General features: G+C 39.7%; 2 protein-coding genes across 3 annotated transcripts in view; both read left to right on the top strand.

Annotated features, from left to right (window-relative positions):
* The window catches only part of GLE1 (nucleoporin GLE1-like protein), a 58,454-nt gene extending 55,958 nt beyond the window's left edge, over positions 1–2,496 (top strand). For both annotated transcript variants that reach the window (XM_077356267.1, XM_077356266.1), the window contains 4 exons: positions 746–829; positions 1,321–1,452; positions 1,897–2,019; positions 2,225–2,496. In XM_077356267.1, coding sequence (XP_077212382.1) covers positions 746–829; positions 1,321–1,452; positions 1,897–2,019; positions 2,225–2,440 — 555 coding nt within the window. In that variant the 3' untranslated portion in view covers positions 2,441–2,496. The remainder of the gene's footprint in view (positions 1–745; positions 830–1,320; positions 1,453–1,896; positions 2,020–2,224) is intronic.
* Positions 2,497–4,855: 2,359 nt separating this feature from the next.
* Positions 4,856–21,092, top strand: LOC143847447 (FRIGIDA-like protein 4a). The gene is made up of 3 exons (XM_077356265.1): positions 4,856–5,769; positions 12,164–12,339; positions 20,014–21,092. Exons 1-3 carry the CDS (start codon positions 4,911–4,913, stop codon positions 20,575–20,577), a joined length of 1,599 nt encoding a protein of 532 aa, XP_077212380.1. The 5' UTR covers positions 4,856–4,910; the 3' UTR covers positions 20,578–21,092.
* Positions 21,093–21,115: the final 23 nt, after the last annotated feature.

Raw genomic sequence — 21,115 nt, 5'->3', positions numbered from 1 at the left:
TCTGCACCAAATCTCTCCGGCACATACTCAGAATGGAGTGTGAGAACGTAAGTATATCATTATCTCATTAAGTAACATGCATTTTATTGTTGTGTGTTCCAAAAGTATATTGGGCATAGATGTTTTTATTATGCATTACTTAATTAATCGCATGTCTGCTTTAGTCTTTGAAGGTAAACCTCCTCATTATTTTCTCTTTCCTGACACTAGATTGTTTTCTATTACTGGTGTAGTTGATTGTGTTAAATCCTACATTAATAACTGTAAAATAAGATTAAATTGATAAAGATCATTTTAGGTGAAGGTATTCACCTGTCACTTTGATGCCAGGTCAGGAGTAGGGCGTTGATTTAAAATGTTACATAAATAGATGTAGTGACAACCATGGTTTTAAATTTCGAACGAAATCTGAAATTTCGGATTTTGGTGGAGACCGACACCGAAATGGGTAATGGGTAAAAAATCTTTTTTTTTTAATATTAATTTAATATTTCACTGAAATTACCGAAATTTCGGCCGAAATTTAATAGTAAATAAAATATTAGTTTCGGGTTTGGTATCAGATTTCGACCGAAATTTCAAAATTTCAAGGTCCGAAACCGGAATTTTAAACCTTGGTGCAACCATATCGAGTCCTCCTTAATGATGGTTCATTCTTCTGCTTGTGTTCATGTTATTAATCTGTGTGGTGTAATTGACTATCAGGATCATTCAATCATTTTTTGAAGAATTATTTGTGATACAGGTCCCAACCGCAATGGATATTGTTCTCGCAGAGTTCCATAAAGCTTGCATCTACACTGTTCCAAAGCATATAAATTACTCAGAGGTGGGTCCTTCGTTTCATCACTTGGGTCTACACTATTTTTTTCTCATACCAGCCCTGATATAAAGTATTATATCTCTTGTTTGGACTTCTTTCGAGGATTAAATGGGTCAAACACAGCTTTAGGAGTTTAGAAATTTGACCAATCTCAATTGGAATTTCGGAAATTTAATTTCCAATTATCCAGTAGGACTTTTGCTTGTTTGATTTATGCAAGCATAGATTCCTCTTCAAACGGCACAATAAAAATATTCAGAACACATGGTTACACATTGTTATAGAAGTATTTCGACTGAGATTGGGTTCTCATGAATTATAAAAATATCTTGTTTGCATGATCTTTCCTTAGAAAATAAACATGAAGCCAAAACTAATTCAATCTCTTTCTGAAATAAAAGAATGACAAAAAGAGAGGGCGACCAGGATGTTACCTTCCAATGAGATCATTTTCCAGTGGCATGGATTCTAAAACCAGCTTTGTTTCATTGTTTCAGTCGGCATTTAAAAGCGAAGAGGCTTATTATAAAGCAGTCGGATATCAGGAAGGAGGAGGGAAGATTGAACCCACAGACAGTTATTTGGAAAGGGTGCGGTCTTACATGACCCTTTATGCCGCAATCGTTCAGGTTCTTCTTCATCATCATCCTACAATCAGAAGCTCAATTTGTGGAAGTTTACTAAACTAGGATTGATCAAAATGCTCTAATTTGCATTTATCATCGGGGCTCTATAATCTATTGCAAATGAAAATTCAGCTAGTAAAATATTTTTATCCATTGAAATTTCTGCTTTTCTACATAAGATTGGAAACTTTATTTTTGTTAGATTTGGCTTTTCCACCTACAAGCCTCTTGAGTTGTAAAGGAACTTACTACACCATATATAGGAAAAATACAATCAATTGCTTGGCCAAGTACAATTTTAGAAACATCAATTGTATTTATAAGCTTCTCCATCATTCATTATATTCATGTGAAGATTTTAAAAGCTCCAGATTAATAAATCCTTCCCTTGTCAATAACATCACTTGTGATCATAACATCACAAACTAGGGTTGTTTATTTTTGCAGACGGAGATACCTGGTATCAGAAACCTTCATGGCCTGAAGGAAGCATGGGCATGGCTTGCAAGGTTTTTGAATGCTCTCCCAGCTAACTTATACACTGCAGTCGCGCTACTCTCATTCCTCAAGGTAAGCTGATACTGCATCTGCCCTTTTACTTTTTGTAGTGGTTCTCGTAGCCTCCATTTCTTACGACCTGAAATGAGCATAAAACAAATTTTACACCCATTTTTCCATGTAAGAGTAGGCATAAAATTTGTTTTGCACCAATTTTACGTTGAACCAAACAAAGCCATGGTAAATATAGCTGAACCTGCTGTTACTATTCCTTCAGATTTCTGGCTATACGCTATTACAGAAATACAAGTCTCAGTTCAGAAAGATACTGAATGTCATCTCTGGCGAGTTTCTGTTTTCATTGAAAGCACTAGGAGATCCGAAGTTGAATAAAGTTATCGCGGAAATTGAAACGTACTTCGACACCGAGCAGTTTCTCCAAGAACCAGAAGGGCTGCGTCCCCAATCATATTTGCTATCAAAACATTACTAGAGTTGTACATAAATTCATTGTAACAGATCTTATTTAAGTTAGTCTGTTGTTCCATATGTTACATCAATTCACACTCGACCATTAAGAAACAAAAGCGGAGAGAGAAAACTCCCCGCCCTTGATTTTCGATCCAACAAAAAGTCAAAAATAGGGGCTTTTGTTCGATTAGAAATCGGGGGGGGGGGGGGGGGGGGGGGGGGTGTTTCTCTCTCTCTCTCCGCCCTTGTTTCTTGACGGTTGGGCACCATATAAAATCTCTCCTTTAAATAGGTGGGGCGTTTTTGCATGTAGGCCCACCCCTATGCAAAACCCGAAAGCGTTTCCAAAACAATTTTGAATTTTCAAACAAAATCCATATTCCCCTAGACTACAAATATTTCTTGTGTTTTATTTAAAACACAAAATCACCCCCAGATGGTGGTGGACGAAATTTCATGGGTTTCACCCATCATTTATGTATTTACTCTATGAGTCTATATATAGCTAAATTAAAACTTCTCATTTAATTCTCCAATTAAATAAACTTAATTTCTCTATGGGATAAAAGCTTCATCCATATTTTTCATAATTTCTGAAATACCCTTAGTTAACATTTAACTATTTGGGTGTTCCAAATGTGTCCTACGACATGTATATACTAAAAGTACTACGCATATCTTTTCCATCGCATCAATTGCAATGAAACTAATTCGTTCGTGCAATCTAGTAAATGTGGGATCCTTATTCAAAGGATATAAATGGGTCATTCGAGTTGTGAGTGGGATCTTTGCAGGGAGTTGATAGTTGATTCTGCATAACCTAAAGTGGGGTCCCACTGCGATCATGCTCCGTAGTTAAAACTACAATCACATTGGATCAGTGGCCTCCATCGAGACATAATCCTGAAGATGACTGTCAAATCATCATACTCCTAATCACATCTAATATATGCAAGTCCCTTCTCCTTCCCACATCTACTGAGTTGGGTCATACAGGGGGGAGTGGATATATACTACCCTCTGGGCTACTTACGGCATACCTTCCAGTCAAGTAGTTAGGGCCGGCAAATGCATTTGCGAAATCATTTCAAAAATATGCAAGTGTTTTTGTAAAAAATTTGATAAATCATTTGTTAAATTCGCCTGGCTAGATTATTTTATAGGCATGCTGCTCAATCCGAAACTGTAGATGATATCCCCATAATGAGGGGCGGATAATTCCATGTCAACTATTCTTATTAGCCTTGTGGGTTTGTCCAAGACTCCAGTACCATCCTCAGGTGACTCATAGAATGACCACTATTAGATAGACTAAGACTCTAAGCCGGGCCCACAGACCAATATGACCCCTCAGGTCTAAGGACATGTAAAGGGTCATGGCTGGTAGAATAGCCTTACTAACTCTTATCCACGGGCTATTCTAGTGTGATCATATTCAGTGTGCGATCCCATTGATGCACCCACTCTTCTTGCTAAGGGTCCAACCACCCAAGTGATTGTGATAAGCCACTCCACAACTTGTGCATGTAGGCAAGGCTAGTGCTGGTTGTGTAAAGAAGGAGATGTCCAATCTCGATCCCAACGAGGAACCTTTACTGTATGCAAAGAACCGGGATATCATATCTCCTTGCTCCATTGGATCTGTGAATCATCGAGCATGGTACTACCACTTTGCCACCTAAGGACGAATATGTGTCGAGAAATAAACACATCATACATATTCATTTAAATTACCCAATAAATGTCATGAAATGGAATCTTTATTAATATTTAAGTGACAAGATATATGAAAAGTAGTCGCTTTTAGGGCACTACCTCTAACAACAACTTCATCGGTGACAGGGATCAAAATTGCATAGCATGCGGTCATTTAATGCACGAAGGGTTATGGGGCTACTGACCGCCAGCTTTAAACACAACGTGTCTATCAGAACCTTAGGGTTTTGCTGGACTCTGTGGTATTATCCAACTCTGAACCAAGTCTCCCACCTTCAACCTTAGGGTTTTGCATGACTATAGAATTTATGATCTATTGCCCATTTGAACTCTGAACCTCATCATTTTGTAACCCCATAAATCGACCCTTGGATATAGACATTGACTTCTAATTTGAGAATTGATAGAATTGTGAAATATTTGAATCTTTGTTACTTGTTTTGTCTCCGTTTTCTTGGCCCACATAACCGTAGTAATCCTTTATTGCTTTTCTTGGCCTTCACTTCACTTTTAGATAATTTTGAAGAAAGGCATTTAGCTAGGCTCACTTTTCCCCAAATTTTGTCTTATTCATTTAATTCATATGAGGTGACTTCTCTCTCATGCAACAACTGGCGGAGAAATGCCTTTGTGCAAAAGTCCTTAGCAAATTCCTTTTCCACACGTGACAGTTAACACGTGTCTCTTCATATATTCCCCTCTTGGCCCCAAAATGGCCTCTCTATTTTTTTCTTCTTCAATTAACTGATACTGGTAGGGTTTTCTTTCTTCCATCAATGGCGACTGTAGCGATTAACGGAGATAAATTTCAGAAGGTCTTAGAAAATCTCGAAGCCCAAAAAACTCTCATTACCAGCTGCACTTCCCTATGGAAGAACCTCTCCACCCATTTCTCATCCTTACAAGAAACCCTCCTCCAAAAATCACAAACCCTAGATACCAAATTCAAAACCCTAGACTCCAAAACCAAGCAAACCCTAAAAACCCTAAACCTCCGCGAACAATCCATCTCCAAACGCGAATCCGCTGCCATCATCCTCATCAACAAGCAGAAAGAATCTGCACTCTCCGACTTCGAAAAGCCGGTCACCGGAAATCCCTCTTTGCCGGAAGCTCTCCGTTCTCTCTGCCGGAAAATGGATTCCGGCGGATTATGGAGGTTTTTGGTTGCGAAACGTAAGGATTTGGCGGTTCTGAGGACGGAGATTTCTCTCGCCATTGCAGAATCTGTGGATCCCCAGAGTTTGGTTTTGGATGCTGTTGAGGATTTTGTATTGCAGAAGTCTGGCAGGGTTGGGATTTCTGATCAGTGTAGGGCATGTGGGTTGTTACTTCGCGGGCTTTTTCCTGAGACAGAGTTTGGTGGGAAAGGGTTGGAAAAAGGGCTGGGTGTTGCTAGTAGTATTGGGGAAAGGGCGTATGTGGTGTCGGAGAAATGGAAGGAGAGGATGGAAGAGAAGGAAGGGGAAGCATTGGGCGCTGCAGAGGCGCAGATGTTTCTGGTGATGGTGGTGGGGTTTGGTCTCTCTTCAAGGTTTGATAAGGAATTTTTAAGAAAATTGGTTGTGAGTTTTCCGTCGAGGAGGGATATGCCCAAGGTTGCTGCTGCTTTAGGTTTTGGGGAGAAAATGGGAGGTATTGTTTTAAAGTTTTATTTATTTATTGTTATTAACTTTTCAAAATTTTCGTTTGATTGGTTTTGTTGATGTTAAGAATCTAAGATTTTGTGATGAGCATCTTGTAATTGTTACAATTGGTAAGTGGTGGATTTAGAAGAAATTATAAATTGTTAGTGGAATTTATGGGCAGTTGAAGAACAATCCAGATGCAGGGTGTTTCATACTGAAACAGCCTGGCCATTTGAAAAACAGGTAACATGTTTGTCTCTAATGACATGACTGTTTTAACATGCGAAATCCATGCGTTGGGGTTTTCAATCACTGCCTGTAGCATTTGCTAAATTAGTACTAATCACGGATGGATAAATGATACATAGATTCATGGTCTGTTGGTGTATCTGTATATCTCATTGTATGATACCGTGGTGCATTTCGCCTGTGATTTTGTAGGTTGTTTCTGTCTTCATGTCTTATGCTTAGTTTATTTACATTTTCTGTTTGAGGACTTTATGTATCGTTGTGAACAATTAGATGTGGACACTTGTAACTCTCCCTGAACAAATGACTTTTATTTCTCATTTTACCATATGACTTGTGGTAATGAATCATCATATAATAGTGGCTGCTATCAGGGTTTAATGGGCATTGTACTCAGAGACGGAGCCAGGGGGGCAATTGTCCCCCCTCAAAATTGGGAAATTTTCAGAAAAGTCTTAATGCTAGCGATTTTTATACCAAAGTTTTTTTGATAAGTTCCGCATAGCTCTTATTTGGCGAAGTATCCCGAAAATATTCCATATCAGATCCGAAGTATCAGCGAGAATCTCCTCGTGATAGTCTGCTACGAAAACAACCCCCATAAAGGAGACTATAATTAAGCGTCATCCTTTCCTTTTCTGTCTCTGTACGCTACTTATCATTGGAAAAAAACATTGTACATCTAGATGACTAGATTTAAGGCATTTTGTTTCCATTTCTGAAATTTCTTAATATATACTAATATTTTGAGAAAGTAATAAACTTCCAAGTTTCTATTCCATATATACCTCCTTCAATAAAATTTCTTTTACATGTTCGATTTTATTGCTTTGTTTTCAGTTGTAGTCGTGAGGTAAGTCTTCCTCACCTTACCCAAACCTATGAGGACAACTTGTATGCCATTTTATTCATGACTTAAATGGCATTCGGTGCATATAATTTCACTATCATTCTTGGCCCAATAATGGGCCTCACCCTATGCATGGGTTTGAATGGAGTTGGTGGGACTCACAATATCACAACATCATGGTGCAAAATGGTGGGCCCACATGGATTTGGGTGGAGATGGTGGGCCATCTCATGAGTGCAAAATGCTGGAACCCATCATTTGCCTGTAGCATTTGCTAAATTAGTACTAATAACAAAGGATAAATGATACATAGATTCATGGTCTATTGGTGTATCTGTATGTCTCACTGTATAATTCCATGGTGTAGTCCGCCTGTGATTTTGTAGATATTTTCTGTCTTCACGTCTTATGCTGAGTTTATTTACATTTTCTGTTTCGGGACTTTATGTATCGTTGTGAACAATTAGATGTGGACACTTGTAACTCTCGTTGAACAAATGATTTTTACTACTCATTTTACCATATGACTTGCGGAATGAATCATCATATAATAGTGGCTGCTATCAGGGTTTAATGGGCATTGTACTCAGAGACGGAGCCCCCCTCCCCCCTCCCCCTCCGTAAAATTGGGAAATTTTCAGAAAAGTCTTACTGTTAGTGTTTTTTTATACCAAAAGTTTTTTTTGATAAGTTCCGCATAGATCTTATTGGACGAAGTATCGCGAAAATCTTCCATATCAGATCCGAAGTATCAGCGAGAATCTCCTCGTGATACTCTGCTACGAAAACAACCCCCATAAAGAAGACTATAATTAACGTCATCCTTTCCTTTTCTGTTCCTGTAAGTTACTTATCATTGGAAATTTTTTTTTTTACATCTAGATGACTAGATTTAAGGCGTTTTGTTTCCATTTCTGAAATTTCTTATTATATACTAATATTTTGAGAAAGTATTAAACTTCCAAGTTTCTATTCCATATATATCTCCTTCAGTAAAATTTCTTTTACATGTTCGATTTTATTGCTTTGTTTTCGGCTGTGGGGTAAGCCTTCCTCACCTTACCCAAACCAATGAGGACAACTTGTATGCCATTTTATTCATGACTTAAATGGCATTCGGTGCATATAATATTATAATTTCACTATCATTCTTGGCCCAATAATGGGCCTCACCCTATGCATGGGTTTGAATTGAATTGGTGGGACTCACAATATGGTGGGCCCACATGGACTTGGGTGGAGATGGTGGGCCATCTCATGAGTGCAAAATGCTGGGCCCGTAGTTGGGAGGAAGCTGGGAGGCCACATATAAGTTTCTTTGGGGCCAGTGGTTGAGAGGAAGCTTTCCCTTTGGTAACAGAGCCTTATGTCATTTGGGAAAGGGTTATGTTGATTAAAGCGGTGCTTACCAATCTCCCTCTATATTTTATGCCCCCCTTTCGCTGCTTCATTGGTGTGGCTAATAGGCATGAAATGGTCCAAAGGAATTTCCTTTGGAGTGATATGGAGGTCTGCAGGAAATTTCACTTTGTTAGTTTGGCTGAGGTTTGTAGTGAGATGAATTTTGCTTCACTGGTTAAATGGCTTTGGAGGTTTGGTGAGGAAGGGGTCGCCTTTGGAGATTGGTTATTGAGGAGTCATATGGTCCTAGCTTTGGTGGGTGGACCGATATCGATGTCTCTACGTTCCAGGGCATCACTGTGTGGTGGAACATCATGAAATGTTCATACCAGATTCAAAAAGATCTGATGCTTACGGTTGGCACAGGTGAGAGGATCAGGTTTTGGTAGGATATTTGGTGTTCGCTGAGATCTGTTTTGGTAGGATATTCGGTGTTGGCGGAGATCTTTGCAGACTGACTTCTCTCCTTCTTGTGAGTTCTTTTTTTTTTTGAATGGCCACAAGATTAGAGTTTCCTCCGCGAGTGGATCTGTGTTGGTGCCTCTTTTTGTCTGCAGGGCGTTAGAGTGGATGGATAGGAAAGTTAAAGTTTCAAGGGCGTTTCTTCGATCGGGAACTGGATGCAATTGCTGCTTTCTTGGCTAGGTTGGATTCTTTTTCATTCTGAGGCAGGGTAAGGATAGGTGGGAATGGATTGGGACTAGAGGAGCAGAATTCGAAAATCAGAGACCGAAGAGAGATGATGACAGACAAGAATGAGATGTGAGATCTGAAATCTGCAAGTCCTTTGGACAGAAAAGAGGATAAGAGCTCGAAGAGATGAAGTTGATCGAAGAAGAGGAGATAACAGTCAGAAAGGAGGATAGGGAAGTGAGGGTGAGAAGAAGAGATGGTGACGGCCTTACTAACTAATAGGGGGGATGGAGGGTATTGGGTTACGGCCTAACTAAATAGGGGGGTTGGAGGGTTATTGGGTGTTGGAATGGGAGTTGGGGTTATCGGGAATGGGAAAGAGAGGTGCCCACTTAGGTTAGGTTTGACGGGATTTGAAAAAAGGGAATGTCGGGTGGTGAGAAGAGTGGTTTAATGGGGCGGGAATGAGAGATGGGGTTTGTCGGGATTTGGGTGGGATGATGACGGGATTGAGAAGGAGGGGTGACTGGATGATGGGGATGTCGGGTAGTGGAGGAAGAAAGAGAATAGAGAGAGATGAGAGACTCCTGATCGTCTCACATATGAAGATTTTTCTCTTCCCGCCTTTTTGTCTTCTGTTCATTCCATTGTCGAGCCTAAATCTGATTCTGAAGCTGCATCTCAGTTGTGTTGGAAAGAAGCAGAAGGATTGATGGGCGGATGAAAGCAGAAGGCTGGTAGAGTTCGACTTAGGCGACAAAGTGATGCTGAAACTTACTCCTCAGATTTGGAAGAAAGATAAGTCGAAAGACGGCACATAAAGGATTGATTCAAAGGTATGATGGACCCTTTGAAATCACAAGGAAGATTGGGAGATTGGCTTATATCTTCCAAGCCGTATCAAGATTCACCCCGTTTTCCATTTTAGTTTCTGAAGAAATATAATGAAGATACCACTGACCCAAGTTGAGGTTCCTCAAAGAGAGTACCCCCAATGATCACGAAGCAGTTCACGGACGTCGCTGAAGCAATCCTTGATTGCGACTCTGAATATAATACCGGCATCCGTTTTTCGTGCGACTGCTGCTGATAGTGAACCTGGACGCTCATTTCGTTTCTCTGATGATAATTTCATTCGAATGGAAAGTGAGAACTTTCAAGAGCGAAACATTCACTAGTATACAACTCAGTCCTGCTATTACTATTGCAATTACAGCCATTTTCTATTATTATCTCTAACCCTCTACCTAGCCCTATGGAGAAGGCTTGTTTATTGATTCTTGACTTGCGCCAGTCATTGCCCTGGTCGCCAATGTTGACAATTTTCATTGTCAAGATACTCTAGTGCATGGAATGCCCTGTTGCTGTCCATCATTCTACTATTAGCTTTTTTTGCCTGCCTCGCCTTTCCCTGTTTGGAGAGATTGGCGTGTTCCTGCTCACCTTTGTGTGAGTGATTTCTGTTGGACTATGTGTAGATTTTAATGATCAATCATTTGTGCAGTTGGCAGAGGATTATCATTAACCATTGTGCCATGCGTCGTGTAGATGAGAAAACAATGGATCATCTCTTCATCATGGTTTTGTGTGGGAAATTTGGTGTTTCATCTTTCTTCTCTTTGGTGTGAGTTGGGTTCTTCTTTGCCTTTTTGCGGAAATGTTTGAGTCCTAGGCCTTTGCTCCATGGCCGACTAGAGGTAGAATCCTCTGGAGTTTATCTCTTTACCTCGATTTGGTTAGTTTGGAAAGAAAGAAGCATGAGTGTCTTCTTGCAGTGTTTTTGGTGTTGAATTACATATCTTCTCTACCATTAAAAAGACAATTACATATCTTCTCTACCATGGTTAGCTGGCCAGCAATCATTCCATTCTTTAATTGCATTTCTTAGTATATTATTTGATGATCATGGAAGGAGATTTGCTGAAACAGTCTCCAGATTGAGAGCACCTCTCTAAGTTGATATCCCTTGGATTCCTGAAGTTGAACTTTGATGGTTCGAGCTTGGGTAATCCAGAGCTTGCAAGTATTGGTGTCTTGCTCTGTAGTGCGGAGAGAGACCAGATGAACCTGTTCTACCTATTCTGGGCCAAATGGTGAGAAGATTTCTAATGGGGCAGAGCCTGGCACTTCTTAGCGGCATTCAACTCGAGGACTAGTCTCTTTTGGATTCTCTCATTGTAGAGGGTCAGTTCACATGTCACATAAATATAATTATGTAACAATATTGGTTTAGTATACCACTAATTCACTTACAGTTTTAGTTCTGATATTCGTTTATATTTCATTTCCGTGGGTGTGGAAATGGTAACATTTCGGTTGTTACGTTCAGTGAAAATTTGAAAACATGGGCATCACCTATTCTACCCCAAAAGGCCAAAATATAAATGACAAAATCATTTTAGCAAAGCTACAATGAATAAATAAGTGATCAACAATCTCCTCCTTAGCACTACATATACCGCAATAATTAGTAATAATATTCCCTCTATGCCTTATATGATTAATCATATGTATTTTATCCACACACGCTGTCCGCCTGTTTTATTATAAACTCTTCTTTTAGTATTATTTCTATGTTATATCCCCTCCCTAAATCTAAAACCCTAAACAAATTCTTATTCCGATTTTATATTCATTGTATCCTATTATTGGTCTCCCTTTCTCATTGTATATTGGAGATGGGAGAAAACTAGATTAAATTGATGAATGCGTTGTTATTTGATGATGTCATGTTTATATTAAATTATAGTCAGTTAATCTTAAGATTATTAAATTGTTAAATGAATACCGTATTTCCATTTTAAAAAATAAAATAAATGTATACCATATTTATATTGTTGCAAATTATGATAATAATAAGTAATTTATATATACTTGTATGGGCATGTCACCATTTCTATATTTTTGGGGTTGCCGCGCCAAACACCTCGTATCCATGTCGAAACTCGACAGATGAATCCGTGTCCCCAAATCATGGTTATATATATACCTTTTATTTTAGCATTGTCCCTGTTTCTAAATTTTGGTTGTTTGCCGTGTCCATCACTCCGTGTCTACACGCGACACTTGCGTCCGTGTCCGCAATTCACAAATCATAGGCAGAAATTTTTTCAAAATACAGTCGAATATCTGAGTGCCAGAGAATTGGCAAATCAGCTATTCTGCTGATTGTCTTTTTGACACCTGTTTTTAGCTGATCATTTTTAAATTAGGAAAGTGTGTTTCTTTTCTTTTAGAGTTGAATAAAGTTGTGTGGATTTTCTTGCAGATATAATTGATGAATTGGTTAAGAGTGAGAAGGAGCTTGAGGCTATTTATTTTGCTCACGAGACTGGTTTGACTGAACGTTTTGCTCCAGTCCCTCTGCTTAAGGCCCATCTCAGGAATTCAAGGAGAAATGCAAGTACAATATTGAAGAATGGACACCACTCCACGGCTGCTTCGGTATGTTATCATCCAACTGCTTAATTCTGGACCTCCGTTACTCTTTCCATTTTATCATGAACCTTATTTAGTTTCGTACAAGTTGGCACCCTAGCAAACCAAGATCACCATCATGTTACACAGTTTCCAATAATTAAAATCTTCAAAAGCTTATCCGACCAAACCTTTTGTCCTATCAATTCCAAAGTCCTAGCTCCAATTTTACAAAATCGGTCCAGTTGGTGATTGATTTATAGCTAAGTGAAACTTATAATTGAAATATTGATGCCCTAGTTCATTCTGAGTTTTTGAGCATATTAAAAGGAAGCGTCTTAAGACTCAATTGATGAGTAATATGTCTGTTAGTGTGTCACCCACATGCAGGAAACAACACTTGATGCATATGCACCAAGGTTTTAGATTTCGGTTTCGGTCGCCGCAGAAATGGAAATGTTTCGACTTCGGTGGAAATCCTGTAAAATCAAGGAAACATATGGAAATATATGCAAATAGATATTTATTCATAATGCATGCACCACATTTTGTATGCAATTTATATAAATATAATTATGTAATATGTAGTAATATATTATATCGCTGTTACACTTACTATTTTGGTTTATGCATTTCAGTTGTTTTGGTTTCGGTTTCGGTGGGGATGGAAACGGATCAGTACCCTAATGCTTTGTAGAAGACTCTTAAAGAGACTTGAAAATGTGTAGATATATGTAGATATTCTAGGGTTTTATAGATTGTTCTTGAAGGTCCTTTGTAAAGACAAGTGTAGAATTTTAAGAAGTCTTGAAGTTTCTAGGTTGGTTCCTGAATGTTGGATGTCTGTCATGTCGCAAGATCAAGACCATTAGTTTAGGAGATGTCAACCTTTCTAGGGGTGTGTTACTCATTTGCAAATCACCTCTCAACCATTGAATTCAAGTCTTTGAATGATTTTCACGGTGTATTACGAGCCTTCTTCTCATTCCAATCTCGTGCCCCTGTTGATGTGATCTAACCCTGAGGACTTTCTATTTTAGAGCAGTTCCTATGTTTGCACAGCTTCCCATTTTGGGACACTTTCTATTTTGAACACTTTCTATTTAGCACTTTCTATTTTGCCATTGTTTCCATTTTTGGTATCCTGGATGTGGATGCTGTACGCATCATCTAGGGCCCACACCTCACCGTGATTTACCCATGTTCCACACCATGGCCCATTTCAGAGCCACAAGGTCACTTAAGTCACTCAAGTTAAATGACATAAGTATTCAATCTCTATCTCTCTCTCTTCTCTCTCTCTCTCTCTCTCTCTCTCTCTCTCTCTCTCTCTCTCTCTCCACTTTCCTCCTTTTTCTCCTCCTCACTTTTCTCCTTGTTGTCTAGTAAGTTCTGGACTGTTGGCCTGCAGTTTCTGGACTGCCAACAGCCCTCCCTCTACATCTTTCCTCACCTTCCACCCCAATTTCCCTTGTCTAGGCTGTCGGCTGTCAGTCCTTGCAGTTTGTGCAGCCGATAGTCATCTTTTATCCCAATTCTCCTCTATTTCCAGCATACGGCTGGCAACCCTGCTGGTTGCAACCCATTCTATCCCTTTTCCTCTCCTATCTCCCTTGCCTATCACCTTTCTTTTCTATCTTGGATTGCCTTGCTGCTTGTGGTGGCTGTACGAGTGATTCCTCACCGACTGTCACTGCCTTTGCAGCCCTATACCACCATGTTGCTGCTCTTGTTGCCATTGCTTCCACTGCACGTTCTGCTGCACTTTTACCCCACTGTTCGATGTGATGTTGGTGGCTGGTGCAGTCCTTGTACAGACCGTGGCTTGTGCTCTTTCTCCTCCTCCGCTTGGGCCTCTGATATCGTGGGATTTGTGGCTGACACACACACACACACACACACACACACACGACATGTACTTCAATCCTATTGTCTTTATTGACCTGAGTCCACACTATCGTGCAAGACATGTACTTCAATGCTATTGTCTTTATTGACCTGATTCTGCTGGCTACACTACTTTGATGAGCCACTCTCTCACCCAGATTTTATCTTGAAGCTGCCTACCTTAGATTGATGATTTTGAGCCATGGTAGTTTATCATTTTATTTTATTTTCAGATTGTACAGATTTCGAGACTTGGTGCCCCTATTTTATAGATTCAGCCTCATTTGATGTGAGCTAATGTTGCATGTTTTGTTTTGGTTGAATTAAGCTTGATGGCGAATGGTCTTTAAGGCTAACTTGCATGTGAAAACCCTAGTAAGATTTTCTCAATTTCTAAATGTTTAGTCTGATTTGGATTAGTAACACTAGCTTTAATTGAAAGTTTAGTCACTTTATGCTCTTAAGAGTTATCCAAAGATGTGAACCCTAGGTTTGTACCAAATGTCCTTCTTGCCTTGTCACAAGGCTAGATTACTTGATCTAGGCCGGCTCATTGGGAAATTGGGGTGTTGCACGTGTGAGGCCAAGGATTAGCAGACCCATGACAGTTGGTATTAGCATAGGTATACTACCTTTCTAAGCAAAGAAGGCTACATCCCTAACATGAATGTGAGGCCCGGGTTATCAGACCCCTTACAATTGTTATCAGCATGGGCCTGCTACGTTTGTAAGAAAAGGAGGGCTATGTCCCCAGTAGCGGAAGCAACAAGTCAACTTCAGAGGTCACTGCAGTGGAGCATGCTAGCAACAATTAAGAAGGGAGGGTGTGGGTCAGTTGCAGCTTCCCTTGTGGAGCGTGTGGGCCAGTTGTAGCTTCCCTCGACAAACCTTAATACATAGGCAGACTCTGTGGATGATGACAACCATGTGCTTGGGAAAGTTAATGCGGATCTTGAGGGTGACATGCATAGCCCATTGGGGGTGTCTTCAAGGATGCAATGAAGAAGGTGATGGGGGCACTCATGGACAGTGCCACTATCATATTGAGTGCACTTAGGAAAGACATCAAACTACCTTGAGGAGGTCTAGTTAGATACCAAAGTGGTAATCGTCAAGAATGCAGTGACCAATGGCGGAGTGGTCACAATGGACGTCACGGTACTTACATATTCTTAAGCCTAAGTGTTGCGTGTTAGATATACTAAGGAATCAGTGAACTTCTTGTGACAAATGGAGCAATACTAACATTAAAAAAGGATTGAAGATGTGGAAGACAAGTTAAGTTGCACACAACTACCATGTACCTCATCGACGACTTGTTGAGGGGCTGTAGACGACACGGTGACATAAGCAGAGGGGTTGTTTACCATCTAAATGTTAGAGAATCTCAAGAACGAGTTGAGCGGTCGATTCCTTCTTGGGAATGCAGAATACTTAAGCTCAAAAGTAACCCGTGCATCCCAAGCACTCAGGGTTGATTCATGAGTATGTGAAGCTTCAGAATTACTCTTACTTGATTTGGACATCGCAATGACTGATAAGCTTTTTATGAACAAATTGTAACCATAGCTTGGGCAATAACTTCAACGACACTATGATTCTCAATTTCCACCGAAACTAACACAAGACTATCGGAATATTGTTGTTTCCATCCCCACCGAAAGACATACTAAAACCGAAACACATACTGAAATTGAAACTGCAAGTATATATTGCATTATTTTGGTCAAAACTTTAAAGCATGTTGGTGCATGTTGGTTTAGTTGAAAATTTTGGTGAAAATCATATAAAATCACCAAAATGTATGAAAGCATATGCTACTGACAAATTCAAGATGAAACTTTCGGAAGTCCTAGACAATTATTTACTAAAAATAAGGAAAATAGTTGTTTTTCTTGTGTTAAAAATTAGAAAATAATAAATTTAATTCAAAAATTATAAAAAATGACCCATAAATTATATAAATAACACAATTCATATTTTTTTAATCTGCCCATACAAATCCTCGAAACTTCAACCTATAAGGTTTAAGAAACATTCGAAACCATCGCGGCAAAGGAAAGTTACATAATTATAATATTTAACTAATTTTTTATATGTTTATTGAACAATAAAAAACAATTAAACTTACCATTAAAAAAGACTTTTTGAAAAACGTACAATATCAACGCATGTGCAAATTTAACCATGCCATGTTATACATAAAATTTATGTTGTATTTTGTCACCATTTTATATTTGTTATACTTTTTAATAAGTTATTAAAAATTATTTAGAAAGATATCTTCTTCTTTTTTTTTTGCATTTAGTGTATTAGTTGTACAGTGTATTAGTTGTATATTATAATATTGTGTTACATAAGCATTCATTTGATGGGCCCTTTCATGGATAGGATGTCCACCAAAAATCAGCTCCATTGGATCACCTTAGGGTGTCCATCCATTTGTGGGCCCAAAAAATGGGCAGATAGTGGACAAACAGTATCTGTCCATTTTTGGCCCCACAAATGGACACACTATGGTGATCCAATGGAGCTGATTTTTGGTAGGCACCCTGCCATGATGGGGGCCTTCCAAATGAATGCTTAGGATCACCCCCCCCCCCCCCCCCCCCCCCCCCCCCCCCCGCGCGCGTTTTTGTGCTTGAGTGCATAAACCCTTTTCTCTATGTAGAGTTAAAAATCTATAGGGAAATTACCATTAAAAAAATATAGGGAAATGTTATCAGCACAGCCATATTTTGATATTTGCACAAACCCGGCAGTCTTTTCTTCTTTAATTGGCTCGTGGGAGCTTTTAAGGAAATGTAATAACCTTTTGACAGCTCTTTATATACTAAAAGACATGATGGGTTAGCGAAAATATCAAAATATGGTTGTGCTGATATCATTTCACAAAATATATTATGTGTGAATATTTATATGAATTATATGTGAAATGTGGTATGTACTAAATTATCAGACATGCACGACAACACATGCCACAAGGTGTTTGATGCTAAACTATAATGGGTGGTTTTCTTGCATATATGATGGTTCCTAGGTGTATTTGTGCTTATTATAGCATTTCATGATGTTTCTTTTCAAATGTTTTCATTTGTATGTGTTTACATATGTTTATGTGAATCATTCAAAAAAAAAAAAAAATGTCTGTGAATTTACAGGATCACCGAACTTCCCATTCGAAATCGACATGTTTCCATTTCCGTCATGATCGAAATGCATGGCGAAACTGCAACCTGAAACCTTGAATAACATGGTGTGCAGGACTTGGCTTTGCCCTTGGCAGCATCTGAGATGATGTTGGAGTTCACAAGGGAGGAGTATTCTGAGAAGCCAAGACTCTCCCGAGAAAAGTTGGGGAGACAAATTGTGTGATACAAGGAACCTAGTTAGGGAACCACTCAAAAAAAAGAAGAAGAAAAAGAACCTAGCTAGGAAGAAACCAATGACAGGAGGCAAACCTGTCTCGTGAGACATCACACAGAGCCATCAAGTTGGGGATTGCCCAAAGGAGACTCTTAATGTGATTGGGTTGATCGTAAGGAGAGTGAAGCATCTAGGGAGAGTGATGAGACATCATGATAGGTTTGTGCTTTGAGACTCCCCGATCAAGTGCCAATTGATGATCATTGAACCTTTGAAGTAGAGAGTTGATGCACGTGAATGTGCACATCAATGGGAGGGTGATGAGGTCCTTGGTGGACACAAGCCCGACTCTCAGCTTCATTTCAAAGGACACCAGCTGTCTAGGCCTACAACTTGAAAAGGAGACCACATCAGTAAAGGCCGTAAACTCAGAGGCCAAACTCATCGGTAGGGTGGCTAAAAGTGTGGAGCTCAAGATCGGTTGATGGACAAGTGTCGCTGACATTGCTGCAATTCTTTAGATGATTTCTAAGTAATCTTGGGCATGGAGTTCTTATTCGTGGCGAAGCTAAATCCAATTCCCCTTCTTGGGGCAGTTAGTAACATGGATGAGGGGTTCCCGTGCATGGCAACAATCATGCACATGAAGAAGAGCAAGGTGGGAGGGTGTCAGGCTTTACAACTGATTGATGGTCCTGTGAAGCAAGGAACAAGCCAAACTACGGGGATTGGATGCTCAGAGTCTACAAGTCAACCACAAGCTTGATGAGAGGATCAAATGTAGAAGGCAGCCATGTAATGAAGGTCTGATAGTACGTTAGAGAAATCACCCTTTTATAGGCCTAAAGGAGGCTGAATCCAACATGAGTAGAGAACGTTCTAGAATTCTAAGCTGTATAGAAGACTCTTGCAGAGAACTGGAAGTGTTCATATGTATATGTAGATAATGTAGGGGTTTTCTAGAGAGGTCTTGAAGGTTATTTATAAACAGGGTTTTAAATTTCGACCTTCGGGTTTCGGTGGAGAATGAAACCGAAATCAATAATACCCAAAAGGGTAGTTTATTTCGGTCGAAATTTCGCTTATCCCTAAATTTCCTAGGATTTCACCCCAAAATCTTGAAATTTGATAATTATTTAATATTATCCCGAAATTTCAGCCGAAATTACCGAAATTTAGGTCGAAATTGAGGAAATTTCGGTCGAAATTGCGGAAATTTCGGTTGAAATTGCGGAAATTTCGGTCGAAATAAAAAGGAGAAAAAATAGCCGCTGAATTGATTTCGACGGATTTCGCCCGAAATTTCTTTGGTGAGGACCGAAACGCATTCCGAAACCGAAATTTGAAACCTTGTTTGTAAAAGACAAATCAAGAAAATTCTTGAAAGTTTATAAGTTTTTAGGATAGTTTTGTAGTGTTGGATGTTTTCCATGTGGTAAGATTAGATTAGAACCGTTGGTCATAGGTGGATGGATCTTATATAGAAGCAAGCTCCTCATTTTCAAATCATGTTTAAACCTCCGGCTGAATCTCCAAACTTCAAGCCTTAGCTTCAATTGTGTAATATGAGTCTTCATCCCATTCTACTCTTGTGTGCTTCCTGCTGTCAGAGTTCCTAGTGTCCTTGCCTTAGTCACAAAGCTAGGTCACTTGAGCTGAGCTAGGCTTACTTTGGTAATGTTTGTACGGCGCACACGTGCTAGGCCATGGATTAGCAGGCCTATGAACGGTGGCTGGAATTGGAAATGGAGTCATGGATACATTCCATGACCTTGCTATATGTGCTCCTACACTTGTGTTGCATAACTACGATATTATCCATAACTGTCTTGATGTCACTTTGTCGAAGTAGGTGGGTTTTGCCCATAGTTTCTGCTTAGGATGCCCCTCCACCTTAGGCCCTCTCTTCATTTTGGAACTGAAGAGTTGTCCAAAACGAAGAGGGCCTAAGCAATCTCATAAAGCCTTAACCCTTTGCTCATAAAAGAACCATATATTTTATTTCTTTAGCTGCTGCCTTTATGCTGCTTCTGGTAACTAAGTTTTGCCAATTTATCATAAACCCAGGTTACCGGAAAAAGTGGTAGTCTGAGTGCTTATTGTTACTACTTATTGAGAGCTTATTGTTGCAACTTGCAATCCAATAAACATAGGATGTGGAATATCCTGTTTCTTTTTGCGTTCTAACCGACTTAAAACAGTTGTTCAGTGACATTGAGTCCCAAGTTTTTCCCTACCATGCTTTTCTGATCTTTCATGTATAATGAGATCTTGGTTGGATTCTGAGAGTTGTGCCGTATCAGTGACTTCAGGCTTGGCATCCACATAGATGCACGTTTGGACATTTATGGTTGCACCCAAAGATGTGTAGGTGTGAACAATGCACGCTTTTGTTGTTTATAATATTGTTACTGAATTTTGACTAATTGAGAACCTTTTGTTCTTCAGGAGGAAGCTGGGAATGTAGAGTTGAGCTCCCTTAGATCCATCATCAGATGTGTTGAAGACCACAAGCTTGAATCTGAGTTCACCCTTGAGAGCTTAAGGAAGCGTGTCCTCCAATTGGAGACTGCAAAGGCAGACAGGAAAAAGCACGCGGCAGCGAACAAGTCTCAGAATAAGCGAGCTCGATCGAGCATTGGTGGCGGCATCACTTTCCCTCCTGCCAAATCTGGTAGGCTCTCAGTCCACAGGGATGCCCCTTCACATCTGAACCCAGCAGCGGCTACTTTCACTCCTGGGGCTTTCAACTATCCTAGTCAGAGAGTTTACGAGGCACCTGCAGTGGCTCCATATGGGTCCCCATATGGCACAGCAGCCCGTGCCCAAAGTCCTGTTTCTCTCACTCAACAGTACCCCTACGTGGCTGAAGATATGGGTGGGAGTCGAAGTGGTGGCGCTTATGTGGGACCTATCGGTGGTTCTTATGTGGGATCTGCTGGCGGCTCTTATAGTGGATATGATTATGGTGCCACTCTTCCTCCGCCTTATCAATCATCCTATCCACAGTAATTTGCTGTTTATTAGCCTAGTGGATAATCAAGCTGTATGGAGTTCATGTGGGTTTTGTTCCCTGCCTTACATTTGTCATTTTCATGATGAGATTGATCGCATGTTTCATGCATTTGCTGTCTTTAGTTATTGGGGAATCCAGAAGGGAGGTTGGATTGAATTAAAAATATGCCATGTTTTATTTTCTTATGTTTTTTTTCGTCGATAAGTTGGGATTGAACCTCGGACCTCTGGGTTGAAGAACAAAGCCTTGACCATTGAGCTAGAGGCTCAATCCCTTTTATTTTATGATGTTAGCGAAAACTATGTGAATTGCTTTGTATTGATGATTGTCGGATTCTGATGTTATAGCTAAAACCATGTGGATTGCTTTGTTAACTAAAACCAGCCAGGCAAGGAGGTCGGAATGTTTGTTGTAAGAAATATGATATTGAGAGAACTAATCCATGGCCAATTGCATTACTCGACTGCTATACAGTATTCAGAGGGAAATGCTAATATCAGTATTGCAAGGATACACATGTTTATTATTTCCATT

Source organism: Tasmannia lanceolata, unplaced genomic scaffold (assembly GCF_043159265.1).
Source record: "Tasmannia lanceolata isolate RefF3 unplaced genomic scaffold, GAP_Taslan_0.1 ptg000015l, whole genome shotgun sequence".
In the NCBI taxonomy this organism is placed as follows: domain Eukaryota; kingdom Viridiplantae; phylum Streptophyta; class Magnoliopsida; order Canellales; family Winteraceae; genus Tasmannia; species Tasmannia lanceolata.
This window is presented reverse-complemented; position numbering and strand designations above follow the sequence as displayed.

Coding starts and splice junctions, on each gene's coding strand:
- LOC143847447 (XM_077356265.1), top strand. CDS start 4,911: ATGGCGACTGTAGCGATTAACGGAGATAAATTTCAGAAGGTCTTAGAA. Junction 5,770..12,163: donor TTTTGGGGAGAAAATGGGAG/GTATTGTTTTAA, acceptor ATTTTCTTGCAG/ATATAATTGATGAATTGGTT. Junction 12,340..20,013: donor ACCACTCCACGGCTGCTTCG/GTATGTTATCAT, acceptor TTTGTTCTTCAG/GAGGAAGCTGGGAATGTAGA.